Genomic DNA, 27,161 nt, shown 5'->3' on the forward strand with positions numbered 1-27,161 from the left:
TTTTTACACCTCTCTTGATAGCAATAAGGTTTAGTGTCAGTTGCGCTCACGAAGAGGCACATTCTCTTGTAGGATCCAAAAAAGAGATCTAGAAACCCATTTCACATAAAGGACAAGACTGTCATCAAATGGAATTGACACATACTTACGGTATGCTCAGATTCATAGTCCCAGTAGAGGGAAAAAAGGTCTAGTCTGCTGCCAATCTTACAAAATCATCCTTTCACCCTTTAAAAATATTGTAAATATATTAAACAGAGCCTGAGAAATTGGAGGAGATCTTTTGTTCTTGAGAGAGAAAGACCCAAGGAAAGAGATAAAGAAAAACCTGCAAGTGAGAATGGGAGGGAAAGCTAGGAGGTAAAGAAAGGGAAAAGCCTTCCATAAAACATCAGAGCTTCAGAAAAGGACCACGCAGCAGAAAAAACACTAAGACAGCCCAAAGAACAAATATACTGAAAAGCTCCAAACCAAACACTGCAAAAAACACCCACCAGAGAGCAGAAGGTACAACCTGAGATACAGCTTTTAATGAAATCCTTGGCCAATGCCTTCTGGCTGCCCAGAGATGTGAAACAAAGAAAGACCACCCTACCCGTAGGTACAACCGGAACACTATGCTCCTGCCACCATGGCTCTCCCTTTGTGCCAAGGGAAGGACTTAACAGTCCAGCGCAAATTGTTCCAGCTCATTCCCAATTCTGGTTTCTGGGCTTCCACAGACTGTTTATTTAGAGAATGGGAAGTTCACAGCACGTTGATCCTTTTAGAAACAGTGGAAGTAATTCACAGAGCCCCCCCAGCCCAGCCCCTGCTGAAGCAGCTCTCCCAGAGCGGGCTGCACACAGTCACGTCCAGGGGGTTCTGAATGTCCCCAGAGCAGAAGACCCCACAGCCTCTCTGGGCAGCCTGTTCCCCTGCTCTGGCACCCTCACGGTAAAGAAGTTCTCCCTCCTGTTCAGGTGGGGCTCCCTGTGCTGCAGCTTGTGCCCGTTGCCCCGTGCCCTGTCGCTGGGCACCCCTGACAAGGGCCTGGCCCCGTCCTCCTGACACTCGCCCTTGAGATGGTTGTAGACACCCATAAGGTGCCCTCTCAGTCTTCTCCTCTGCGGGCAAAACGGGCCCAGCTCCCTCAGCCTCTCCTCATCAGGGAGATGCCCCAGTCCCCTCATCATCTCCACAGCCTCTGCTGGCCCCTCTGCAGCAGTTCCCCGTCTCTCTGGAACTGGGCAGCCCAGTTCCACCGGACCCAGCACTCCAGACGCGGCCTCACGGAGGCAGAGCAGAGGGGGAGGATCCCCTCCCTCGCCCTGCTGGCCATGCTCCTCCTCATGCCCCGCAGGGTCCCAGGGACCTTCTTGGCCCCAAGGGCACACTGCTGGCCCAGGGGCAGTTTGCTGCCCACCAGAACCCCCAGGCCCTTTCCCGCAGAGCTGCCCCCCAGCAGGGCAGCCCCAGCCCGTGCTGGTGCGTGGGGCTGTCCCTGCCCAGGGGCAGGACCCTGCACGGGCCTTTGCTGAGCTCCATGAGGTCCCTCTCCGCCAGCTCTCCAGCCTGGCCAGGTCTCGCCAAATGGCAGCGCAGCCTCTGCTGCAGCAGCCGCTCCTCCAGCTTTGTGTCATTCAAGCTGTGACCAGTCCTAGGCGCTCTGTACCAAACTCCTGAGTTTACTGCCCTCAAGCACCCTCTGAGGAAGAGCTCACAGGAGCATTTCTAATTCATTGCAGTGCAAAATTATGCCTCAGACCACTAGCTCTTTTAGCTCTTGCTCCCAGGGCTAAGCAAAGCTTTGTGTTTGGAATAGAGATATTCTTGACTGCCCACCATCAGCTTTGCATGCTCTGCCCTATGAAAAGGAAAGGAGAGGAGATTTCATTCTCTGGAGTGTACCCAGTGTCTTTGGTGCCATTGGATGGATGATGTGCTCTCCCAGGGCACAGGTGAGATATGCTGCATGCCCCAAGAGAGCTGAGGTGTGGGACAGTGGTTCCCAAGACACAGTCCCAATACACATCCAGAACTGGAGGGTACATTTCTCTCTCCCATCATGCCTTCTGGAGGGACACCCTTTAGCCCATCCCTGCTCTCTTCCTTCAGCTTGACTTTTTTGCCTTGTCCAATAGCAACACATTCCCCAAGCAGACCCAAATCTACACACAGGCTCCAATTTTACATTGGAAATAGAGTCAGAGGATCAGCACTGACTAAATCAAGAGAAGAGAAGAGTTCCTAACAAGCATCTGGGATAGCGTAACTTCTGACCAATGCCATTTGGGATGATTTGGTGAAGTATCTGCTGTTACACAGGTATCCTTCCATGTTGCTCAAATATATCCCATCCTTTTGGTGCAGAGCAAGTGAGGATGAGCATCCCAAAATGAACAGGAGATGCAGGGGAACAAGCAGCAGGCAGCTGGAGCACCCTGCAGTCAGGTTACCCTCATTAAAGAAACACAAGCAGCAAAAGGAGAAGTCATGTTGCACATGGAGAAGCGGAGAGGTTTTTTTTTTTTTTTATTGCTCCATTAACTTCCGCCTGAGAATCTGATCCCAAGTTCAGTGTCCAGGAGCTTGCTGGAGTCAAAAGGCGAGAGGAAAATCACCATCCTCCTCCTAACACTGGTTTGGTATCTCAGATATGCAACCAGAACGATCTGTGTTGTGGTGTGATCTTCAGACCAATGTGAGGTTTCCAGGCAAATGTGTTGCCCCGTGAATTGCCAGCATGCCTTTCTCAGCTCCCCGCAGAAGTGGTTTCCCTCAGGCACACAGTGCCCTTGCCACTTGCTGCAGAACGGCACCAAAAAGCAAGAATTTCTGCTGTAACTCGAGCGCGACCGGTTCTGAAACTCTTTTTACATTGCTTTTCCTCATCAAAGGCAAACCTGGAAATGATGCATCTTTGCGTTTTATCACCAACCTATCTGATTCAGTAATGAACCGAAGGCTAACCTTTATAAAGTGATAAAGGCAGCATATTTCACACTCACCCCAGTGCCAAATAGCCTTCAGAGCTTTAAAAACTAATTATACGAATAGAGGCATGACTTTTCTTTCCTTTCTCCCCTTGCCAAGTTCTGAGTTACTATAATATGCTCAATCAGGTCCCTTTGTCTGGCCAGCCACACCAGAATATTAATGGGAAGATTCTGCTAGTATCTTACCCTACCTTTCGACAGCTATTTGCAAAAGAGACAGTGGCGGGTTAAGGCAACAAAATCAATCACTGTCAACACAGGTATGCATTAGGATTTTTTTGGGAAGACTTCATGTTTGGATTCTTCTTTTTAATTAAACAAATGAGTTACAGGAAACCTGGGGAGAGGGAGGGAAAGAAAACTGTGCACTGGTATCTCTTCCTGCCACAGTACAAAAACTGGTGGCAAACTTTCAGGACATATTTAATTTAGCAGCATTCATAAAGGGGTACTGCCGAGTAGTTCAAGCACTGCTGTCAGCCTTGGTTTATGTCCAAAAAGAAAATGCTTCCATGTTTCATCAAGCTTAAACCTCCCTTTCCAGGAAAGGATGCTTAGTCCGTCCCTGCTAGCCAAGGAGGGCGGTCTGTGAATGCATGTAGGTATCTGTATATCAGGGTTTTAAATATCTTGGATAGTTAAAGTGATAATGAAACGAGCTGTCCCCAGGATCTCCCACCACAGCCATGACCCAAAGCATCCACTGAACCCATTTCCCTCTGGCTCCACTGCAGTGTTCAAGCAGAAATGACTACGGCAGAATTATTCCCAATTCACCAGCAGCGCCAAGAGAAAGAGAAAGAAGCAACAGCAGTGAAGAAATCATGTTCCTTTGTATTAGGAGAAAGTCTGAAAAAAGCCTGATTAAATGGAAAGAAGATGACAAAAAATTGGACAAACAATTAATACTATTTTGAAGCTTTCAGGAGAAGCACAGATTCTTGAGGAAGTTTATAAGCCATGTTGCTTACCATCAATGGCTGAAACTGGCCCAGGCCAATTATTATAACTTAAATTAATACTACAGGAGCATTCACATGGCACTCTGAGGAACTGAGGCTTAACACATGATGCTCTGTGCAAACAGATACTCAGAAAAGATCTTTGTCCTAATGTCTAGGCTAAAAAAAAGACACAGCACAAGACCTTTTCTGAGGGAATTCAATGTAGATGGCTTTCCATTCCAACATCTCTGATAAAATGTCACAAAATACTTATTAATGGACAGTACAATGACAACACTGGAATAAAATGCGTGTTAGGATTAAAATGTTGTCACTGCTAGCATCAGACTGCTTGACCATCAGATTCGGCCTGGCCAGGGATTTACATTAATAGGTTATGCTCAGTTAGTAGTACCCAGCATTGCATCCAGAGGACCTCTGGTGTCCCATGCTGACAGCTCAGAAACCACAGTAAGAGCCAGGAGGGCATCCCAGCTGCTTTCCATGCCAAGAAACAAAGGATAAATGTGAAGGCAAGATGGAGGCTAAGACTGAACCAATGAAACTCAAAAAACCTCAGCGACTGCAAAAAAACCTCAAGGGCTCTCCATCCTTGCTCTTCTAGCATCACTGAAGACTTTTTAAAACACTGGCAAAACTGATTATCCCCACTGCAGTATGAGCAAACATTTCTGTGACTAGACATATTTTATACTGTTCGTCGTTCCTCTTTCCAGACTGCGTCATCTTTATGTTACTGTGCTTGCATTCAGTGAATAACTAAAATGACAATCTGGGCAAATTAGACTTGTTATTTTCAACAGCTTCACTTACTCCTACAGTTTTATAGCCAAATGCCAATCAAGGAAGTGATGAATAGTGATGGGAATGTGCAGACAAGCTTTCTGACTCACTGGAATGACAAGGAGGACCTGTTTCTTCAGAACGCATCAACGATTCAGAGACTAAGCCATTTACAGCGTGTAGGGAAAGGCAATCTGCCTGCTTACAGGCTTTCACTTGCCTGAAAATCTGGTTTGGGCACAGTAAATTGCATCTGAAAGAATCCCCTATGCAGGTACCAATATTTTTCATCTGACTTTCCTTACACAGCTCCTGGGGTTGGGACAGAGGAGAAACATCACCAGGTCATGGTTCAAATGGAGGACAGCTTTGGTGACAATGCCAGTTTTGGGAATTCCTGCCCAGTACAACCAGCTGGCCCCTCCATTAGGTCACAGGCTGCTGCTCTTTTCATTGCATGGGTGATCAGAGTAGCACCACCAACCAGTACAAGGATCTGCCTGAATTAAAAATAACCCTTTCTTTTCCTCCCCCATCCCAGCCACCCTCCTGACTCGATTCACAAGCACGATTCTTCAAACAGCCTTGTTTGAACAACAGAGCAAGCAGGACTGAGCCATAATGGTAGGAAAGCAGCAAGCTGGCACTGCCACTGAAGCTCCTTACTGAACTGTGGCCTCCCTCTCTTCTGTCCTTGTTGCATGTGAGAAGCTCCTCTGCTTTCTCCTTTCTCTTGTAGGACAAAGAGCTTCAGGATGGTTTATCTACCAATCCATCATACGACGGATAAGCAAAGCCCAGAAACATCCCCTAAACAGGTTATTTCCTTAATGACTTCTTGATACCATCAAGAGAACCAAATCCAGGCAACACACAGGAAGTTCTCAGTCAGTAAAGCTGATGCCTAGTGATTTATATTGAATACTAGGAAAAAATCCTTCACCAAAAGGGTTGTCAAGCTTCAGAACAGGCTGCCCAGGGAGACGGTGGAGTCACCATCCCTGGAGGGATTTAAAGGATGCGTAGATGTGGCACTTAGGGACATGGTTTAGTGGTGGACTTGGCAGTGCTGGGTTAACGGTTGGACTCAATGATGTTAAAGGTCTTTTCCAACCTAAACAATTACATGACTTTATGATGATTTTTCTCACACCTGAGAACACAGTAGCTATGCAAACACCGTAATTACTTTCTTTCCAGCAGGTTGTACCATTGTTGCTACTCTCCTTGAAACCATTTTACAACTTCATAAAATATTTTACCTTATAAAGTCTTCCTCCTCTTCTCTCTTGGGTCTCAGTTGCTTGGGCTGTGCCATGTTGCTCCAGTTAGGCAGAGATTTCAGGAGCCTGCTAATATCATCATCTTTAGCCCAGGATGCACTGATCACCAGCTTTTCATCCGACTGCACAATGCTCCTATGGGGAAAGCAGCAACAATCTTGTTAGTGTGAAGCAAATTGTACTTTCCATGTAATTCTGCACATATTAATTACAATCCCTATTACATACAAATGTGCATTAAGCATTAAGGAAGGGGTCCAAAGAGAAGTTCAACGAAGTGCTCATGTGGAGGGCACAGCAACATGAGTGGACAGGATATAAAATTCACTTTAGGCTCCCAATTGCTGATGTACTTTATGATAGAGTCCTTTGAGGGAAAAAGGGCCATATTCTCCCCACCCTTGAAATCATTCAACTTGCCACCATTTACATAACCAGAGGAGGTCACTCTGTACTAGAAGAGAGAGAAGGTAGTTTCTCCATGGCTCATTTGTTCTTTGCAATCTCAATGCAGCTTGCCAGCTGTTACTGATTGTGTTGTGACTGTAACGTGGAAACCTGCCCAGGAAGACCTGGGTGGAAGCCACCAGCTCACCGTACATCAGCTGGCCCAGCTTGGGGACCCTGTCTGAAACAGTGAAAGGAAATGAAGGGTCCAGGATCTTCTGTCCAGTCAATCAAAACACCTAGTAATAGAGATTTCATCTAAATTGTATGTATGTGTGAAATCGAATCAAAGACCACAGCATGTTCCAATTACAAAGTCTTTCCCTGTTTAGTATTTTTGGCAGTGTAACTAATCTGAATTCCTCACTGGCAATTTCAGGAGACAAACAGGATGCTGTATTTGGAGGAGTCCATTAGTTGCCTATTTTTTCTCAGGGTTGTTCATGAACAACCATCAGCATAGTCCTCATTAATGTTTGCTACTTCACTGTCACACTGTGACAGGAAAGTCCTCTCCTGTTCTTGGGTTGTTCAGTAAACAGCAAGGATCCGGGAGGTGTTTCCATCTCTTGGAAAAGGCAAGTGGTAGTTAGGGGTGCCGGTGTTTCTAGATCCTATCACTCTTTTCCTTCTCTGGTGGGCACCTGGAAGGCTCTTCTAGGAGGTCCTTGCATGGTGACCAATTGGACTGCTTCTCCAGCCCAAGACATGCAACCTGTCCATACCACTCAACACAAAAGCATGATGGAGACCTCTTCAATGGACAGCAGCAGGATTTTTTTCCTGCCTTCTGTAACAAGAACATGGCAAACCCACTGAACCAGCACAGCGTGATTTGAGAAAGGGACCATCTGAAAAGACAAGGTCTCAGAGGTCTTGTTCCTATGGAAAAGGCTTAGCTGCAGGTTTACAACAGAATCAGGATCTCTCTTGTATGCTAAGAGACTGATCACCTTCTACTATGCAAAAATACAGAAAAGGCTCTGGGATCTGTGTTTCCCCACAAACACCCACCACTCCTTGCTCACGAGGCTACAAGACACCTAGAAATTATGCATGCTTGCTGTATCCTACAATGCAAGGGGCTGAAGAAGTGTGAAATCCAGAGAGATCCTTTTCTGTTACTGTTCCCCAGAAAACATGGCTTGTCCAACATGGATAGAAACTTTGTGCATCAAAAAGATGCATGGGGCAGATGCTCAGAGCTGTCACTAGCATTCAGGTGGTGGTTTTGGGAAGAGTCAGGCAAAATCACAATAAAGACACTGCACATTTTGAAGGGGTTTGTGCGGATTAACTACTCTACTTTTAAATTTCCTGAAAGGTATGTTTTGGTCGATAACCAGAAATAAAAGTAACAATACACTGCGTATCAGTGTTTTGAAAAGGAAAACAGTGAAAAAGGCATTGAGATAGGAGCCAAAGCTAATCTATCTTGAAACAGAGCAGATTACTTCTTTTCCCACCAGCATGGAGCAACCTATCACTCCTTTCACCTACCACCAAGAAAACAACCTCTGCTCAGTAAGCACACACAATTTGTGAAGATGAATTTATCACATGCACTTACATATAAATTTTCCTTCTCTTTAAATTTCATGTTCAATCTGCCACAGGCAAAAAAAAAATGAATTTTCTTTCCAGCCACAGAAGACCGCGGCATCGAAATTTCAATTTGGCTTTCTGCTACTGTTACGAACTTGGTGTTTTTCCACTTAGGAAAAAAGGTCTCTTTTTTTTACCCTAGTGAAAACTGAGGGGAAAAAATAAAGCTCCACCAGAATCTCTGACATCTGAGATGGAAAAACTGAGTTTGATGATATCTGGCCATTTCTCTGCCAAGGCAAGACAACTACTCCATTGAATATATTAGCCAGTGCTTTGTCCTCTCCAGACTCAAAAGACTAAAGTAATAGCCTCCTTCCCTTGGGAGTCTATTTCACAGTTGAACAAATCTAACTTTTGGATAAAAAATAAAATAAAATAAAATCCTGATACTGTGCTCATGTTTTACTTTACTCAATTTCATCCCATTACTCCCCCTTATTTCCCCTTACAGCAGCTTCAGCTCTCACCACTTTCACTATTTACTCTCTTCAATTATTTACAGCCTTATCATAGCCCTTCAGATATCTATGAATGCAAGTCATCTTTGGGAGACTTCTGATGGAGTTATACAGAGGACAGAGCTGCCTCTCTGTTTTATGATCCTTATTATCTGCTGTCCTCAAAAATCCTATTGCTTTTCGGAGTAGGTGTTGGGGGAGGAGAGAGGGGAGGACATTTGGCTGCTATAGCAAGTTGCAAACTGAGCTTGGTGTCCTTGTTTTTCTTAGGGTCAGTGTTTTCCAAGAGCCTAACCCACATGATTCCTGCTTTTCTCACCTTTTGGCAATGTGGTACTCCTGAGTCCATGAGCCACTGGAGTCCCAAGACAAATTCTCCACTGAAATCAATAGGGAGTGTCAAAGTAATCAGTGCTGGGACACCGCCACCACTATGTGGGTCCCTTGGAATTATGTCCCATTCTCTCCCGTGACTGTAACACCTCCTAATTTTTACTGACAGGTTGGTTTTACTCCAACCACCCCCTCATTAAAGGAAGACGTTAAACAGGGTAGTACATACCCTGATCTCAGTGAGATGCCCAGCTTTCCCCATCAATTACAGACTCCTTTTCCCCCACTTTTTCTTTCAAGCATCTTAGCCAGTTTTCAACCTCTGTAACGTCTATCAATGTCAATCTGATTCAGGTTTTTGAGTAAATTATCACAAGACAGGATGACATGTTTTAGTACAGCTCAAAATGTTTCCTTTCAAAGCCCCCCTTCTCCCAAGCTCCTATGAAATTATTCCTGCTGCTGTAATAGGGTGCGGTGGGTTGACTCTGGCTGGATGTCAGGTGTCCATCAAGCTGCTCTATCACTCCCCTCCTCAGCAGAACAGGGTGGGGGGGGAGAAAATAAGATGGAAAAAAAAAAATTGTGGCTCATGATAAAGGCAGTTTAATAAAGCAAAAGCACAGGTCAATGTGTGGAAGCAAAGGAAGACAAAAGATTTGTTCTCTACTCCCTATCAGCAAGCATCATAATAATAAATGCTGCTGCTCCTCCTCCTTTCTCTTATCTTTTATTGCTGAGCGTGATGCCATGTGGTATGGAACATCCCTTTGGTCAGTTTGGGCCAGCTGTCCTGCCTGTGTCCCCTCCCAAGATGCTGCCCACCCCCAGCCCCTGGTGAGGGGGGATGCTGGGCAGCCAGCCTCGATGCTGTGGAGCACGGCTCTGCAGTGGCCAAAACACCGGTGTGTTACCACCACCCTTCCAGCTACCAACACAAAGCACGGCACTGGGAGGGCTGCTGTGGGGAGAATGAGCTCCATCGCAGCCAGACCCCATACACAGGGTGACTGGCTACCATCAGTGCCATAATCAACTAATTAATTCACAGCTCAATGGGCCAAGGAGAATACCATCTGTTTTAACCCAGCTCCTGGGAGTGGGTAGGGAACAGGTGTAGCACTTACACAGGGGATGGCACATGTCCGAGGAGGGTTCACCCCTCCACAGCTCAGTGGGGTTTATCCAAAAAAACATCTGCAGGTGGTCCCGGACTTGCACCACTGCTGCCCTGAGCTGGGAGAAGAGTGCTGGGGAACATCCCCGGACACAGCTAGGGTGGCCAGGGCTTTTCATTAGGAGAAGAACATCTGGGGGCCACAGCGGCTAATTGGACTACGTTGTCTTGTGCCAAATGTATTTTTGAATAATTTTCTTCTTTTCTCAGGGTCAAGGTGATGTTTCCATGCTGAGCTCTGCTTGCACTGCTAAGTGATTAAAAGCGGCCTGCTTAGCATGTGCCAGGTACCTAACAGCAAGAGGGATGTGGGAAACCTCGGCTGGTTTGAGGGATCGGGATGCGAGCTTAACGTTAGCCTTGAACATGTACCTGTGCATCCTTGAAGAGCCTGGGAAAGTCCTGAGAGGAGCTGAGCCGACAAGATAAGGAACTGCCAGACGGGCAAGTAGAAGAAGTGTATCAAAGATGTAGCAGAGAAAAGGCCATCCAACCATGAACTGATGGTCTGCGAGTGAACCAATCACGTACAGACACCTATTCTTAAGAAATATATAAAAAAGGCTTGTTCGAACAATCAACGGCCTTTTGGCCTTTAGTTTTGTGTACAATCCTTTGTGTGTCGTGTCCGTCTCAACAGCGACACAGGGAGACAGACCCCTGCCTAAAAAGAGTCACAAAGACAACTTAAAAATCAAAAAAATTAATGCAAGAAGGGGAAGACGCCAACAAGAAGTAGTGACAAAAGCGTTTGCTGGGGCCTCAAGAAATCCTGTTTGACTGCAGACCTCACACCTTGGATCAATTAATCTGCTCCTCTTTTCCTTATCAATAAAAAGGCATTTAGTTTTATTTTGCCTGGCTGGAAAGCAGAAACTGAGATTTTGGGGTTTTTTTATCTTCATCATTTTGAGAGATATAGGCCCAGTTATATCCCACCTAATCTTAACAAATTTAGCTGAGACAGTTCAGCCAGGAGGCTGGTCCCATAAGCTGCCTTCACAGCTTATGGAGAGAGCTGAGAACCTCCAGAGAGTTGAGCCACTTTTTAATTAATGTGGACCACTCTTTGGAGTTGTCCATCTCTATTTACAGACTAAAGAGACTCATTTGGGTGGGTGGTGCCTTTACTCAGACTCTTCAGATACAGGTTGAAAAATGTGCAAAAGGATGGTTGTTCAAGGGAGAGAGGATGAAGACTAGTAAGAAGGGGGTGGACACACAGGAAAGGGCTTAAAGCTGGACACCAAAATAAGGATGTGTAGCTTCAACACGGACATAACTAAACATGGGGCCAATTTATGCAGAAAGGCATGGAAAATTATTAGGTTTAGCACTGAAGACAGCAAAGCTTGTCCAAGAAGGCTGTTGGCAAGAGACTAAAAAGAGACTCATATTAAGGGTAGCTATCTTGACCTGGTCAGGGTTTTTCCTGTCCCTATTACTCTCTGTATGGCCTTTCAGTATCTCCCAAAGCCCCATGAAAATGGTTTAACTATACAGGCTTAACTCATGACTAGAGTTGCTTTCATAGAAATTTGCTGAAGAAGCAGCTAGACATGGGCTGGACAAGACTGGAGAAAAGTACTGCCAACACAGCAGGAGGTTTTGTGGCTCTATCTCCCAATTTTGTTTTCATTTTCAGCCCCAACCCCTCATAAACTAGACGTAAAACATAACTCACATCTGTAAACAGTTTGCGTCAAACTGAAATTGCACTTCATACAAACATGCAATTTGCAGAAGACATCTCACCTACATCAGATTAAATACACTTTGGAAATCGTCATCAATTAAAAAAAGAAAATCTACAGTTGCTACTTATATAAATGTCCAATCCATTCATATCCAGCCACCAGCTTTTTTTTGCATTCACTAGAAAATGTGAGCCAAATGGAAATCAAACATGAGAAATCTCAGCTGTGCCTTTCTTAGTGCTGACGTCCTGACAGAGCTATCTGTTCTGCAAAGGACTCCAAATAAAACAGCCTTGTTTTGAGGAGCCTGTCTTTGAATACATTTCATCCACGTTTGCTCATATTCCCCTTCAAGAAACACATGCACATGGGGAATGAATGAATGCCATGTGCAAATCTTGCGTAAACCACCTCTCTGGCTTCCCAAATTCTCACTATCTTGACATACCAAGAACAGATGCACACTTCCTTGCTCTGATAGCTTTGCCTGATCGTATTAATTCACAGCTCTAAGAAGTTTATTCTGATCTTAAGCAGCTATAAACGATCCTTCCTCCACTAACTTTATAATCATGAGGATTTACCTCTCAAACCCCCAAGGAAAACCCTGGTCCAAAGGGCAAGGCTGCGTGGAGCCGTAGCAATGCAAGATCCCTGTAGAGGGCATAACGGCCCCGCAGATCAAGCTGATCGCCCCAGGAAAGCCGGGTAGCTGCTATATTCCTCTGCATCATTTGAAATGTATATAGATTTCTATTTCAGTCAGTCATTTGCTAGCAGCAAAACTAGAACATTTCCTGTTTTTCCTCCTGCTGTAATCAGGATATTGCCAAATTAGGGCTGTCCTAATTACTCCTCAGCAGGTGCCAAATCCAGGAATGGTATCAGCAAAGGAAGGAAGGAAGGACCTTTAAGTTCAAGCCAAAGAAATCAGATCTATTGTCTGGCTCCAGTCAGTGAAGTTTTATATGAAACATGAGCATTTTAGACAACAGCACGTGAGCAGCTACCGATTTACAGAAGCACCCAGATGAAGTTTAGCCCACATATGTGCTCACTGCTACTGTTGGTATTATTATTAATAATAATAAGCGGGTACACAGCCGCTCGCCAGATGAAGCTTCTCCTGAACAGAATCAGGCAATAGGAAATAATTTCTTGGTCAGAAAACACAAGGGGCTTTTTCAGCTTCCCCTGCTATCGCCAGCCGCTATTAGTTATTAAAGGAGAGTATGTATAGCAGCTATTACAGCCCACATTGCTGCAACATCTTTAGTGTCTTTCTATGCAAGTATTTATTCCCATGGCACGGGGCATGCTCCTGGTCCCCCTCTCCAGGGAGAGCCATTTTACAGATGGGCAACTGGGATGTACAGAGAATAAGTTACTTATCCATGGTTACCCAGGAAGTCTATGATAAAGCAAGCACCCGAAGGACTTACACCAAACAAGCTGGCGTGATAACCCTGTGTCCAGTGGCACCATGCTGTGTTTAGCTTCCACACTGTGCTCGGGGAAGCAGTTAAGAGATGGATCACCTGAAAATGCTAATGAACAAAGACAGCCCAGGACTGAGCATTTGATGACCGCCTGAAAGAATAAGTTTACAGAGGTTTGGGGAAAGTTTCATAAAACCCAGTGTGTGTGTATTTATATAGTGTGTTGTGGTTCCTAATTCCTACCTTGCCATGAGATCTGAATACCCAAATCTCAACGTTATTAATTAATTAAAATATAGCTGAATCTCTTGGGAACACTCAAATGGAAGGATCTGACTTGCTTTACAAGAAAGCAATAGCTACATACAGCTATTTATTTTACAGATGATGTCTTATACTCTCCATCTCCAACCTGAGGTCGTGTTTGCCTGATTAGGAGAAAAGCTCTGTGGTTTCTAAGCCCTGCTACCACTGCCATCCACATTTAAAAAGCCTAAACCACAGTGTGATGTGGATAAAGTCACTGGGAAGCCAAGACTCTCCACATGCTAATGATCATTATTTCAGATTTTTTCCCCACCTAGAAAGAAAAATCCTTGACCATGTCTGCAGAGATGATTTCCAGAAGTACCTCCTGCTTACTCAGGGCAAAACAGCAGAAGCCCAAGAGCAGTACTGCTAGCATACACTGGTTTCCAAGCCTGCCTGTACCTGTAGGCAAGGGTGCAAGTGTCCTTGTACTCCTGGAGTTTCACACACACCATGTTCAGGAACTGATCCGAATAGGCGCTCAAGTCATGCATCAGGTTCATCAGGTCTTGAACAGTCTTCTCCACAATTACTGTGCTCTGGAAAAGAAAAAAAGCTGAAGTATGAATAGCAGTTCAGCGTATATCTTAATTTCAGCCTTCTCATATTTTGCTAATTAGCATCACAGATGCAACCATACAGCTGATGCTTCCTGACGCTGAGCAGATGCTGGAGCAGTCCATACCATAAAGTGGCGTAAAGCAGAATGAATGAGGAAAAAGAAGAAACCATGCAAGAGGTGAACAGGGGTTGCCTAGCTGTTTGACTATCAGGTCTGTAAGTCCGGATTTCTGAGCCAGTTGCTGAGGACCAGTGGAGTTCACCAGGTCTTTCCTTCACTAGATGAAACCTCAACATGCAGAAGGTATGATTTTCAGAGGAACTGGTTACACGTGGCTTCACTGAACTCTGCTTGGACTTGCAAACGCCAAGTGTTTCAGCCTGACCAATAACTCTGGTCTCACAGATTGCAGACCATCTTAAATACTGAGGATTTCACCCATCACTCCCACTCATATGAGCTGCGTGTGTATTGTGTAGGGCACAAGCTTTCTACTGCCACCTGAGGTTTAAGTAGCGCCTTGCAACCCTTTTGTTACCCCAAGCAGTGTATTACAATCATAGGACAACAGCACAAGTCTGCAAACCAAAAATGCTGCTCTACATCCTATAGATGAGCAAGTTTGGACAGCCTGCAGAAGGAGGTACCACATATCTGATAACATCTGAGATTTAAACAGCTCCGTATGAATTCTGAGATTTCTGAGGCACTGCAAGGTGACTTGACACCATTTGTATTTACAACATTGACTGTTGTATTTCATTTGGTTGCTACAAACTGGACAGAAGGAAGGTTACCAAAATCCAGGGCTGATATACATTGAATTAGTATTAAGCTCGGCAGAGTGAAGGGTATTCCTGAGCTATGTGCAAAGGCAAAGGAGACTAAAGCATCTGGGAGCCCTGGATTGTCTGAGAAATTCTGGACTCAAATTATATGGGGGGACCCCAGAGACTTCACGAGGGCTGCATCAAAGCTGAATTTAGCCCTTTCTCCGTGTTAATCAGGACGTGAAGAGGAGTTAGTGACTCAGTCGTTTGCAGAGCAAAATCTCATCAAGCCCCAAATCATTGTCTCTGCCACATCCCCACAAGCCCAACTTCCATCTCTCTATTGATTTCCAGATTAAAGTGTGGCAGCATCTCCCTGATCCATAATCCTGCTCCTCCAGAGCAACCCCTGAGTGACAGGAATTGATTCTTCTAACTGTCCCTGATTTGGTAAAAAAGCATCTGCAAATCTCATCCTCATTCAGAGCACACATGACTCCTTAGCATGTGGGGGTTTCAATGAAGGCTTAGTCACCGCCTGTGCTGTTTCTGATACATCCTTGGCTCACTACTGTACTTGGAGGAAAAAAAACCACCCTTCTCTTTGGTTGCTCTTGTATCTTATTAAGCTTGCTCTTAACCAAATCACAGTAATTAACTGATCTTTCATATTGTAATCAGCAACAATTTGGGATTATTTTGTCCAAACAAAAATACAGTCTGGCGTAGCTGCCTCTCAGATGCTCTTGTTTATGCCGCTTCTCCTATTATTACAAGTATCTATGTTTTAATACTCAGTCCCACCCTGGCCTTGATGTACACAAGAGAGCAATTCAGCATACAGGACTTGCAACCCAGAACCACTGCAAGCAAATGAAGCAGACAACCGCGTGGAGAGGCTGCAGCAGCCACGGATGCTTTTTTGGCACCAATGGGCTCCAAGGTGTGTGAGCACAGCTTGTTAGCTGCAGCATTCAAACTTGCCCAGGCTTTTTGCTATCCCTGCTTGGGTGCCAGGCTGACTGTAGCAAGGGGAAAAGCAGCATTTTAAGAATCTACCCAGTTCCTACTAAAATGTGAGACCAATCTGGCACCTTTCCCTTGAGAGTAAACCCAAGACTACGTATGTTAGGCTGATAAATGCAGTGTGAAAATTACCTAGTAATTTGGGGAAATTAGATCAATGAGATCCACTGGGCTAGAGGTAGGGCACAGTCATGCCTTCATTACATTTAGGCTGTTTAAGGAGCTGCTGTCCTTCAACTTTCAAGCACCGATGACCACAGTCAGTGCAAGGGGGTTCAGCAGACCGGCTTCATTTTGCACCTAGATGGCTTTAAAAGTGCTCCCATGGCCAGTGTTTGTCTGTCAAGAGGGGACAAGGTGACTCTCCAACCTGCTGACACGAGCCACGAGAACATCTCTGACTGCCCAAATAGAAAATACAGAAGTTGCTGTGCAGCATTCAAGACTCCTTCTGGGTCTGATCCTGATCCTTAAGGGTGAAGCATTAAAGTTAACATTTATACATAGGGAATGAAAAAAATAATAATCTTCCAAGTCATGTAGCAACCTGGAAGACAAAAACAGGTTTTCTCCTTTTCGCATGGATAATCATACTTCTCATTTGCCACTGGTATTTCACTGGTGAGAAATGGGTGGGATTTTCAGCAGACCCATGCTATCAGCTGATCTCTCCTAGAGCACACCAGGGGAAGGATCTTCCTTCTGAGTATCCTCGTGTGATAGCAAACTTCATGGGTTGGATGTGCAACCACACAAAGAGGAATCAAACCTGGTCTTGATCCACCTCATGTCTATTTCTTTATGTAACTCAACATTTGAGCAAACAACAACCTAAAAATCCAAAGACTGTATGTTAAAAAAGAAGATATTGCTGGTTTCTACGTCATTTCTCCCACTTACTTTCTCCTCTCTACAACATTAAAATCACAGCTAAGCTCCTGCCAATATCTGGATCTTAGAATAAGATCTTTTGATTTAAAGGAAATACAAAGCTACTTGCATGACCAAAAAAAAACAAAAGAAAAAAGATTACCATATGAAAGAACATAGTACCAGATAGGTAATGGCTATTTTTCTGTAACATCTTAACCTTTTCCAAAGCAATCCTGACACATCTGCACGAATCTCTGGGGACACTGTATTAGGATGCATTAGGCCACACTAATACAGCTGGATTCGTTAGCTGGGACAGCGCAGGATCTTCTGAAACTCCGTGCGAGAAAATGAAAGGCAGTGCACGTATTATCAGAGAGTTACAATCCGGTTGCCTCTAACCCATCTGGATTCATTAACAGCAAATGGGTATGATCAAAGCATAATTTTATGGCAAGTCACTTCAATGAAGCCTTTTAAAAAAACCCACACTAACAAGGAAACTCATCCACAGAACAATATTCATCTTCTCGCACCTGAAAACGCTGCGTGGTGCTGAATCCTAACATCACGCAGAGGGTATGATTCATTACTCCCACAGCACATTGGGGTGAAGGTTTTAAAAGAGTCTTAAGGCTACTAAAAATAAAAAGAAATTCCTTCTTACAACCTCCTGTCCATTAGCTACTGTTGAAGTAACAGAATAAAACAGAGCCGCACCACTTGTTATTAACACCATGGGTTTAAGCTTTAATGTATCTTGCAAACATTTATCATTATTCCTTGATATGGCCCTTATTCTCAGTTGTGCTGAAGCTTCAGATAACGTAAAGCAGCTCCAGGGCAGGTATAATTTACACTCTGGCCATAGGGTTTTCACCAGTCCAGAGTGATGGAGAATAAGCAGACCCAAAGGTATTATTCCAATAATACCTCTGGAATTATTGTCTTGTGCAACCCCACCTAAGTTTTTAAAATGACTGAACTCCTCTACAGCCAGAGGGCACTCGATGTAAAATGATGCAGCTGGAAGTATGTTTGTAAAAGTCTCTTAAAATGCAGTTTCAGTACAATAAAGCTGGTTCCCCAACAACTCCCCAACACGCAGAAGTTCAAAACAGGTCAAGCCTACGCAAACCTCCAGGTTTTCAATCTGTCATTTTGCTTTCTCCAACTTCTTAGCGAGGAGCACTTAGATTAGAGGAACAATCTCCACCCTAAATATTTTTTTCTGCAGAAATCAAAGCTTCTCCCATGCCTGTTTACTTGCTTCATTTCCTTGGGGGAAGAAGGCAAAGATGGGAATATACCTGTGCAGCGATGGCTTCACCACGTGACAGGCTCCTGAAAACACAGCAGATGGAGGAAGAGACCTTGGAACTGTAAAGGTTGTCAATTATTAGTATACTATTGCCCATCACTTTAAAATCTCCTTGAGATGCCTTGGCAGAGGAAGGCACCAGATGAGTGCAGGATGTGGCTGCCTTAAAGGCAAACAAAAAAAAAGGCAAGCCAAAAAAAGCCTAATCTAATTTTTACACTGGAGATTAGCTGACACCCCACAAATTTAAAAGTACTATATGGAGCACAGCTGTAATTAAAGGCGGAATAGGAGAGATGAAAGGTTTTTAAACCTCTTCAGGCTCAGTGCTGGCCCATAGCTCTGGGTTTCGGTCCATTTCCAAAGGATGCTGGTGGTTATGTCTCAAACTGACTCCTTGACATGCAACATTTATTCATGCATTTTCTCGTTGTTTTTTTATTTTTAATTACAGCTTCTCAGCTGCCCCCAACAATGTTAAATTCGCAGCATCTGCCTTTCCAAAGCATTATTCATCCTCCTTTCCCGGCACTGAGAAGGTGTACTCAGCAGAGGGCTCCAGTGACCCATGCTGCGGTGCTACTCTTCAGGCAACAGCTGCAAATACATAAATCATCATGTCAGAGGAGGAAGCCTTCGCCTGCCCCAGCAGAAACGCATCATCCATACAGATTTGTTCCACTTGATGCAGCCTCACCTGTCTCGGGTGCTGTGTGCCGTGTCATCATTCATTATGGTGACAAACTTCCCCACAAATTGCCCCGGCTCCTCCCGTGGAGGTGGGGTGCAGAGCTGGGGGCTGCACTTGGAAACTACATGGTTGTGGTTTAAGAGACCGTGGAGTGTCTCCTTTCCTCTGGGAAGGCTGGCGTTACATTCCTGTAGTACCTGTGGGTGTTAGGCTGATTCCTCACTCTGCAATGAGCTGCAGAAATGAACTTGTGGAGGCTTCTGGACAGCTTGGGATGGAAGCAATAAAGCTGATGGGCATGCACTGAAAGCCAGCGCTGGATCTGGCTGAATGCCAGCAACGGGTGGTCATCTCCCAGCACCTTGCTACTGGGCTCAAGCATCTCACAAATCCGTAACCCAGGGTGCCAAGGGATGCTCTGGTTCAGGAGCCCTAGTGCAGTCCCTGGTGCTAACCCTGCCCCGCGGCACGCACCAGGGAAAGTCAAACGCTGGGGAAGTCCCCTTCATTAACCAAGGCTCCAAGGAAACAGCATCCGTCGAAGATCTGATCCAGCTTCTTTTCTCCTATCAAAACTTCACTCTTCCTCATTCCCCTCTGAGCCCACCCTCCATGCTGCAGTGTCGGCCATCCCCATCCCACCTCTCCAAACCTCTTGGCAGTCAGCTGCCAAACTGCTGCCTGTGCCATGCCCAGTGCAAACATTTTAAATAACAGGAGGTTTAGGCAAAATACTCCCGCCATTTTGGGGAATATTTTCTGCTGCTTTTATTTATTTATTTACTTACTTCCTCCCCCCTGCCATGTGCTCAGCAGCTGCATCTCAGCTGCTTCCATGCTGGAAGCTGCTTGCCCTGAGATGGGGCTAGAGGCTGCCCAGTATTTCCCTCAGAACAGCTATGCCTGCGGGAGTGCTAAGGGGATAGATGCCAAGGCTGGCCACAGATTTTCCAGGCCCTGGAGGCAAGAGAAGTCTGGAGAAAGGAAGACCTTCCCCTTCCAAGGAGGAACATGTTAGAGATCACTGATGAAAACCTGACACTCACAAATCCATGGGCCCTGATGGGATGCACCCCCAAGTGCTGAGGGAGCTGGCAGATGTTATTGCCAAGCCAGTCTCTATCATCTCTGAAAAGCTGTGGAGGACAGGGGACATCCCTGAGGACTGGAGGAAAGCGAGTGTCACTCCGGTTTTCAAAAAGGGCAAGGAGGGCCCAGGAAACTACAGGCCAGTCAGCCTTACCTCCATCCCAGGGAAGGTGATGGAATAGCTCATCCTGGGGGTCACCTCTAAGCAAGTGGAGCAAAAGGAGGTTATCAGAAGAAATCAACATGGATTCACCATGGGGAAATCACGCCTGACCAACCTGCTTTCTGTGATGGAATGAGCAGCTGGGTAGATGAGGGGAGAGCAGTGGATGTTGTCTGCCTTGACCTCAGCAAGGCTTTTGACTCTGTCTCCCACAAGACCCTCAGAGGCAAGCTCAGGGAGTGTGTGTCAGGTAAGAGGACATTGAGGTGGGTTGAGAACTGGCTGAATGGCAGAGCTCAGAGGGTTGAGATCAGTAGTGCAGAGTCTGGCTGCAAGCCTGTAGCTCATGATGTTCCCCGGGAGTCAGTGCTGGGTCCAGTCCTGTTCAACTTACTCATCAGTGACCTGGATGAAGGGACAGAGGCTCCCTCCGCAAGTTTGCTGATGGCACAAAGCTGGAGGAGCGGCTGCTGCAGCAGAGGCTGCGCTGCCATTTGGCGAGACCTGGCCAGGCTGGAGAGCTGGCGGAGAGGGACCTCATGGAGCTCAGCAAAGGCCCGTGCAGGGTCCTGCCCCTGGGCAGGGACAGCCCCACGCACCAGCACGGGCTGGGGCTGCCCTGCTGGGGGGCAGCTCTGCGGGGAAGGGCCTGGGGGTTCTGGTGGGCAGCAAACTGCCCCTGGGCCAGCAGTGTGCCCTTGGGGCCAAGAAGGTCCCTGGGACCCTGCGGGGCATGAGGAGGAGCATGGCCAGCAGGGCGAGGGAGGGGATCCTCCCCCTCTGCTCTGCCTCCGTGAGGCCGCGTCTGGAGTGCTGGGTCCAGTGGAACTGGGCTGCCCAGTTCCAGAGAGATGGGGAACTGCTGCAGAGGGGCCAGCAGAGGCTGTGGAGATGATGAGGGGACTGGGGCATCTCCCTGATGAGGAGAGGCTGAGGGAGCTGGGCCCGTTTTGCCCGCAGAGGAGAAGACTGAGAGGGCACCTTATGGGTGTCTACAACCATCTCAAGGGCGAGTGCCAGGAGGACGGGGCCAGGCCCTTGTCAGGGGTGCCCAGCGACAGGGCACGGGGCAACGGGCACAAGCTGCAGCACAGGGAGCCCCACCTGAACAGGAGGGAGAACTTCTTTACCGTGAGGGTGCCAGAGCAGGGGAACAGGCTGCCCAGAGAGGCTGTGGGGTCTCCTGCTCTGGGGATATTCAGAACCCCCCGGATGTGACTGTGTGCAGCCCGCTCTGGGAGAGCTGCTTCAGCAGGGGCTGGGCTGGGGGGGCTCCAGGGGTCCCTCCCAACCCCACCATTCTGTGATTCTATGAAAGTTCTGAAGCTTGGCTGACCATCGCTGCACTTGGGTTTCATACCAGCAAAATGCTGCTGGATGCAAGTAAGCGTTCCTGGCATGTAATGGGGTTGTAGAGAGAGGACTGAGCTTGATGTGCTTCCTAGATATGGCCCGGCATACGGAGTTCCACAGAAAAATGTGCAATTCTCCAAATACCATATAGGATACAGGATCTAGGGTCAAGGATCTGGGGTTAATTTTGTTATATTATCCAGTACTTCAGGGGCAGCTATAAAGAAGACAGAAGAACTGTCTTCAGAAGGACCACACGAAGAAGACAAGGGGCAACAGGTACAAGTTGCAATGGGAGAGGTTTCATCTCGACATAAGACATTTTTTACAATGAGAAGAATCACTGACTGGAACAACCTCCCCAGGGACATGGTAGAGCCCCCATTGTAGGAGGGTTTCAAGATGCAACTGCAGAGGGTGCTGGACAATCTCATCTTGGCTCCCTTTCTCAAGAGAGGTTGGACCAGATGATCTTTTCAGGATCCTTCTAACCCGGGCTGTTCTATTCTATGATTCATTAATATTGTGATTAGTTTCTTAGGACATTTATAGAGACTAATGGGCTTTCAGCAGGCACAGGAGCTTTGCCAAAATCACATCCAAGGCAATCAGCTCTAAACTAGGAAACCCATCGTGCCCAAGCTGCCTCCCCATCCCACGCCCCCACCTGCCATCCTGCCTCCCCCCGTGTTCTGACCCGTGATGCTCTGCAGCATTAGGGTGCCAGTTGCAATTTGGTTATTCTGCTGTCAATTAATAATAGTTTGTTACTCAGCAGGCAGGTGAAACGGAGCTCTGCAGTGATCTCCCAGCATGTGCTTTGCTTTACTGGTGCTTTGCTTTACCAGTTTTGCTGCTTAAATACCTGGACAGCCTCTTGTAAGCTTCTAAATATCAAGTGCTGTCAGCACCTTGAAGGGCAATGGGAGATGGAGATAAAAAGACAAATGCATTTACTCCCTTTGCCCACATTCCAGCAGTTTAATAACTGTCTTGTGAGGCCACCAAAATAACTACTCTCATCTCATTAAATGCTATTACATGTTGGTAGAGCAGAGTCAGAGATGGAAATCATTCAAAACTGAAAACCATGAGCTGGGGACCCAGCTTCTCCTAAATATTGTGATAAACTGGCTGCTTAAACCTACTTTATGTTTAAAAAGTAGCTAACCCCTGTGGCTGGGGGAGGGGGCATGGGCTGGGCAGGAGAGCTGGGTGCTGCTCCAGCTCCATCACTGCCATGGGTCCCAACCTCCATCCCTATTTCAGCGTATCAGTGCTATGATTACCCCAACAGAAGCAGAAGGGAAAAAACCAACCCTGAACCAACTAAAATAATTTTTCCTTAGCTAACAGAAGAAAGATGGTAGTCTAAATTGTCTGTTTTACTGATTAGTGGTTATTTCACACAGAGTGATAAGGGGGCTTTTCAATTTGTTTTCTTCTGTGGTACATCCAGGGTTTACAAAGGGCTGGAGTTCTTAGTATGTATCAATTCAAATATGTGTTTAAATGCAAAAACTCTTTTTACGGTCTTAAAATCTGATAGCCTGCTTTTCTCATACAGCTTCTTTTTTTTTCAGCAAAAATCATTATCCCAGTATCAGTTCTGCAGGATCCTGACTGTTACTATGGTTATACTACATTCTACTACAACTTTGCTTCCCAAATGCTCCTAACCTTGAGGGATTATTATTTTTTTTTAAACTATAACACTGCCTGTTTCAGTGACATTTTTTCTTTTTATGGGCTTTATTCTAGAGGTCCTGAGTTCCTTCATCCCCATGGATGTGAACAGGAGCCCAGGATCTGCTGTGTCTCCCTTTCACCTTTAAATGTGATGCTGCAGTAGCCAAATGAGTGCACAGACAAGGTCTTGGATAGCTCTTATTTACCTGGCACTGTGTGATCCAGAAAACATTTGCTCCAGTGAACTAGAATATTGATGAAGAGCAAAATGTACATTTTCTTTTTTTAAAAAAGGAAAACATGTACCGTAAAATCTGCTTATTACTGTATTACCTTTGACCATGCAGAAGAACTGTTTTCTTCCTCTAAACACTAATTTCATTATTTAGGATTTCACAGTCTGTGTTTTGAACACATGAACCTCCTCTGTAACACACAAAGTTCACATCAACTGTGGCCAGCCCTGCTGAAGTCCAGTAAGCGTGGTGTGCAATCCATCACAACTACTTAAAGCACAGAAAGAGGAGTCTGCCATGAGGGTTTTCAAACTATGCTCTGCAATGATTTCAAAAACAGGTAAGGGATACTCATTTGCTCTGCAATTTGAACGAAAGCCTGCACAATCTAAAAGCGCATGTGCCTTTTCTGCAATAGGTAAAGCCAAATCCCAAAGCTGGAAAAGACTGGGGTCTACAAAGACCGTGGTATGTCAGGATGGGATTTTTCATCATGTTCTTTGTCCAAATTTGAGACATGCTTGTGCTCCAGATGGAGCTTCACAGCAAGGAAACATTTTCTTAGGAAGATTTCCCCAATTTCCAATTAAACTGAATCCCTTTGTACAACATCGCAGGTCAGAATTGGCCAACATCTACCTTCATGCTTTCTTACATCATGCAGAATGTGGACTTAACAACTGGGTTGCAATTCAGTTCTTCTTCACAATCCTTCATGACGGCTGTAGACTGATGCTCACTCACATATGAGACTACAGCTCATTTGTCCCACCAGAAACCAATTTTGCCACACCATCAGGACAGAATGATGTGACTAGATAACTACATATGAAAAGCTTTTTCCGGTCAGAAATGCTCTGTGCAACTGCCTGCTTTACATTGCCCAAATGAACTGAATTTGATGGTTATCATTACACTTCCCTGTTCAGACATTTGCATAGAAAAATGAAAAAAAAATCTTTTTCTTTTTGACCTCCTGAATGCCTCTGACACCAGAATACTTTTCAAGCTCCTTATTTATTTTATTTAAGCCTTCTAAGCCAGCCATAGAGAGATCCAGCAGATGGGAGCTGAAGCTGGATCATACGAGAGCAGAAATGAGCTACATGTTTTTTAACAGTGGAGGTAATTAACCACATGAACAGCTTGCATGTACTGGATTTTCCATCTCTGCAAGGCTCTAAATCAAGCACAGGTGCTTATCTGAAACACTAGCTACATTCAAACCGAGTTATGGACTTGATGCAGAAATTACTGGGCACACTTCTATAGCTGATTATACTGGAGATCAGGCACATTTATTCTGATTTTGAGCCCAAATATATTTCATGGCAAAAGCTGCCCAAGGTATGCTTAAAAACAACTAGCCAAACAAAACCATCTTGCCATCCCAGAAGCTCTGACACAGAAATACCTAAAAGCAGTGGCATTTTCTTCTCTAGAACTAGCAGTGCAGATCTGCACCCCAAAAAGACACTGTAACTATTCACCTCTCCTAATTTCCCCACAAAACAGGAATTCCTGGCACATCAACTCTTAGCCGGTGCCCAGGAACATGCCACCATGCCAAAAAAAAGGGACTGGATTCAGTGGGTCCATGCTGCTGGAGATGGACTACCAGCAGAAGCCACGGAGCATCCCCTGCCAAGCGGTTCTCAACTCCAAAAACATACTGCTGTAAATCATAGCCATGGGACTGGAAGCATCCACTTGATGTTTTGATAGTCTTCAAACAAACAAACACTCACCCCTGACACCAAGCAGGCTGCTAACTCAGCATTGTTACAAAGTTAAAAAGCAGGAAATATAAAAGTTAACACTCGAATAAGGATTTTCATCCATTTATTCTCATTGCACATCCACGTGTGCAGCAGAGGAGATGAGCAGGGAAGGAAAAATTAGGTTGCACACAGGTGAAAGTTCATCACAGTCCAATCTTAGAGCCTTTAGATCACCCTCCCATAAGAAACACTGCCACTTGAGACATTTAAGTCTTCACTGAATGATACAGTAGTAAGTGCATAATAAGGAATGCCGCTACCTTGGCAGAGAGATGGACTGGATAACTTAATAGGTCTTTTGTATCTCTCACTTCTCTGATCCTGCTGAGTTCTGTAGCTATTATTAAAGGCATTTTTTAAGGTATTTTAATTTACTTCTCTAAATGGATTTCCATTCATTCATTCCTACCAAGTGAATGTTGTCAGAGACATTAGCAGCATGATAAAATAGCTGTAGCTTCATGCTGGTTTTAATGTGTTACATACACAAGAAAAGTCATTAGCTCTCAGCCTTTAATATACCCTCTTTACTGCTGCATAACTGTTTATCACTCAAAAGTGTCAGGCACAGACCACGCTCTTCCTTTATTAATCAATATACATTTGTGCAAGGCTGCAATGAAAAGAAATAACGTCCAGTTATTTCAAGCAATGGTTTGTTCTGCAGGAGCTGAGAAGCTCGTCCCTGACATTTTCAGCCCCCCTGAATATTCCCAGAAGTGGCTCTTAGGATTTTACACAACTCTCCCAATTACAGGTACACTCATGGCAAGGTGACAATTTATTTCTCATGTACTGAGTGGCAGGTTTCTTTCTCCTTTGTAATACCTGCACTAGAACATCATTAGCAGCTGAAACATGATACAAATTGAACACGGGCCATGAAATTAATGATGCTCAGAAGCAGGCCATCAATTCTGGAAGCAGAGTGAACCTCATTTTTTAATAAATGTTTTCATATGGCTAGCCCTGTTTGCAGAATAAGAGCCATCTGTATTATTTTTATGAATACTCTATGTGCTCCAAGGTCTATTTCCTTCAGTCTCAGAGCTTCAGCTTTTAAAGCATACTTACCTATTAAAAATCTCTTGCTAGAGAGAGGGCATACACATGCCCCATGTGGAGGAAAGAAACTCCTGGAAAGACACAGCAACCACAACAAGGGCATCTGGCTGATGAAAAAAAAAAAAAAAGCTATCTGAAAAAATAGATGGAGAACGGCTTAGGACTGAGCCCTCAAAAGAAGATGATATTGTGCTCATGAATTTATGCTGTCCATGTGGACAACAATGCAGAGACTGTAAGTATGATCTAAATTCAACAAGAATTAATGAAAATGCGAAAGAATACTAAAAGCAGAAGGGCCAAATAAATACATGAATGACATGTAAAGGCTAACAGTTAATCCAGGCTGAGCTCCAAGAGCTAACCCAGGCAGAGCTTCTAGGATCAGAAAGAGGTAATTTCACTGAAATCACAAGGCCATTTGTCAGATTGTAGGTCGGGGCAATCCCAAGCACAAACACGGGCTGGGCAGAGAATGGATTGAGAGCAGCCCTGAGGAGAAGGACTTGGGGGTGCTGGTGGACGAGAAGCTCAGCGTGGCCCGGCAAGGTGCGCTCGCAGCCCAGCAAGCCAACCGAGCCCCGGGCTGCACCAAGAGCAGCGTGGCCAGCAGGGCCAGGGAGGGGATTCTGCCCCTCTGCTCCGCTCTGGTGAGACCCCCCTGCAGCGCTGCCTCTGCTCTGGGGTCCTCAGCACAAGGAGGGCACGGGCCTGTTGGAGTGAGTCCAGAGGAGCCCACGGAGATGATTGGGGGCTGGAGCACCTCTGCTAGGAAGACGGGCTGAGGGAGTTGGGGTTGTTCAGCCTGGAGAAGAGAAGGCTCCAGGGAGACCTCAGAGTGGCCTTTCAGTACCTAAAGGTACTGAAACAGCTGACAAGAAATCTGCAGAGGGACTTTTTACAAGGACCTGTAGCGACAGGACAAGGTGGAATGGTTTTAAACTGAAAGAGGGTAGATTTAGAGTAGATATTAGGAAGAATTTATTTAGTGTGAGGGCGGTGAGCCATCGGCACAGGCTGCCCAGAGCAGCTGTGGCTGCCCCATCCCTGGCAGTGCTCAAGGCC

General features: G+C 45.6%; 1 protein-coding gene across 1 annotated transcript in view; it reads right to left on the reverse strand.

The window, feature by feature from the left end:
* The window catches only part of EXOC4 (exocyst complex component 4), a 408,335-nt gene that overhangs the window by 59,280 nt on the left and 321,894 nt on the right, over positions 1-27,161 (reverse strand). Inside the window, exons 12-13 of the mRNA XM_027808507.2 lie at positions 13,880-14,016; positions 5,989-6,144 (exon numbers count right to left, since the gene is read on the reverse strand). Coding sequence (XP_027664308.2) covers positions 5,989-6,144; positions 13,880-14,016 — 293 coding nt within the window. The remainder of the gene's footprint in view (positions 1-5,988; positions 6,145-13,879; positions 14,017-27,161) is intronic.

The sequence above is a fragment of the Falco cherrug genome, chromosome 5, assembly GCF_023634085.1.
Source record: "Falco cherrug isolate bFalChe1 chromosome 5, bFalChe1.pri, whole genome shotgun sequence".
NCBI lineage: Eukaryota > Metazoa > Chordata > Aves > Falconiformes > Falconidae > Falco > Falco cherrug.